The sequence below is a fragment of the Plasmodium gaboni genome, chromosome 13 (genome assembly GCF_001602025.1).
Source record: "Plasmodium gaboni strain SY75 chromosome 13, whole genome shotgun sequence".
NCBI classification, from domain to species: domain Eukaryota; phylum Apicomplexa; class Aconoidasida; order Haemosporida; family Plasmodiidae; genus Plasmodium; species Plasmodium gaboni.
Genome location: NC_031493.1, coordinates 791,096 through 792,737, shown reverse-complemented (window position 1 = coordinate 792,737; position 1,642 = coordinate 791,096). Strand labels below are relative to the sequence as shown.

At 18.3% G+C, this 1,642-nt stretch overlaps 1 protein-coding gene across 1 annotated transcript; it reads left to right on the top strand.

The window, feature by feature from the left end:
* Nucleotides 1–99: 99 nt before the first annotated feature.
* Nucleotides 100–978, top strand: PGSY75_1321900 (hypothetical protein; the record flags this gene model as incomplete). The annotated part of the gene is made up of 1 exon (XM_018787282.1): nucleotides 100–978. The coding sequence occupies one exon, from the start codon at nucleotides 100–102 to the stop codon at nucleotides 976–978; it is 879 nt and encodes a 292-aa protein (XP_018640024.1).
* Nucleotides 979–1,642: the final 664 nt, after the last annotated feature.

Sequence of the window (1,642 nt, the reverse complement as noted above, 5' to 3'; positions counted from 1 at the left end):
TTAATTAAATAAAATAAAAATATATATATATATATCTATATATATATATTAGTTTATATATCAAAAAAAATACCGTTTATTCTTGCCATAGTAACGAGGATGAAAGTAAAAAAGTTAGTAAAATTTTTATCTTTATTAGCTGTAGGTTTATTAAGTAATAAAATAAACAAACAGTATGGATTTACATCTTATACATTAAATTGTAATGCCGAAATAATTAGAAGATCCACCTATGATTATAACAAAGAAATATTAAGTGATTCTGTAAATGTAATATTAGAAAATGCTCATAAAAATAATATAGGTATAATTCATAAAAATATTAGAGAATTATTAAGTGGAAGGTATGATAGTTTAAATCCTCAAAAAGTTTTATTAAGAATATCAAATATTATAAAACATGGACATATAAATAGTTTATGTGATAATAATCAATCATATGTAATAATAGATATTCCTCATATCATATTTAATGCTAATCTTATTGGTGATCCAGAATTACAAAGAATAAATTATTTAATAAGTAATATCTTAAATAACTTAGATGTATGTTCTTCAAAAATAAAAAATCGTATTAAACTAAAATCAAATGTAACAAATGGATGCCTATCACAATCTGATAAAGATATCATTTTTGATCCAACCAAGCCTAGCAATAGTAGAAATAAAGGTTTACAGTTGTCTCCTAGCAATAAATTTTTTAGTATATTATTAAAATGTTCAGTTGACAACTTAGGTTCAGGTGATAGTACTATGGAATGTGTTCAAAAGGAGCTAGCCAAAGATAATAAAAAAATGTCAGATACGTGTTCACAATGTTTTAAAGAGTCAGTAAATTGTGGAAAATCAAATTGTTGGCTCCCATGTTTATTTGGAAACCCATGTAGTGATAGATGTTATAATTGTGGTGTTAATTATTGTAATAAGGAATTAATCCGATGTACAGGTTTACAGAACTTACCAGGTGCATGTTCTTAAATCATAAGATTATATGAATAAAATAAATATAAAATCAAAAAAAAAAAAAAAATATATATATATATATATATAATGTGTTAGCACATTGTATATTGACGCTTTTAAAAAATTCTATATACAACTTTATTTATAATTTAATATTTTTATTATTTTATTCTATTTATTTTTTTTTATTTTTTTAATTATTATTATATATTTTTTTTTTTTTTTTTTTGATTAAATGATTATATACAAATAGAACACCATATAAATTTTCGCGCATACATTCTAAAAATGATAATTTTAATATATATATATATTTATATACATCCGTTGATACATATAAGTATAATATAGTTAATATTTATTATTTATGTTTTGTATTTTATATATCCCCTTTTTATATACATATAAATTTTTTTTTTTTTTTTTTTTAATTAATAACTTTAACTTTATCCTGAAATTTTACATTTTAAAATTTGTAAAATAAAAATTGAAATGTTTTTTTTTTTTTTTTTTTTTTTTTTTTTTTTTTTTTAATAAATAAATAAATTTAATTTTTACAAATGGAAAAATAAATATATAAATATATTTTTTTTTTTAATATTTAAGGTTTTTTTTTTTTTTTTCCTATTTTTTTTTTTAAAAAAAAAAATAAATTTAATTTACATTTAATTTTTTTAAA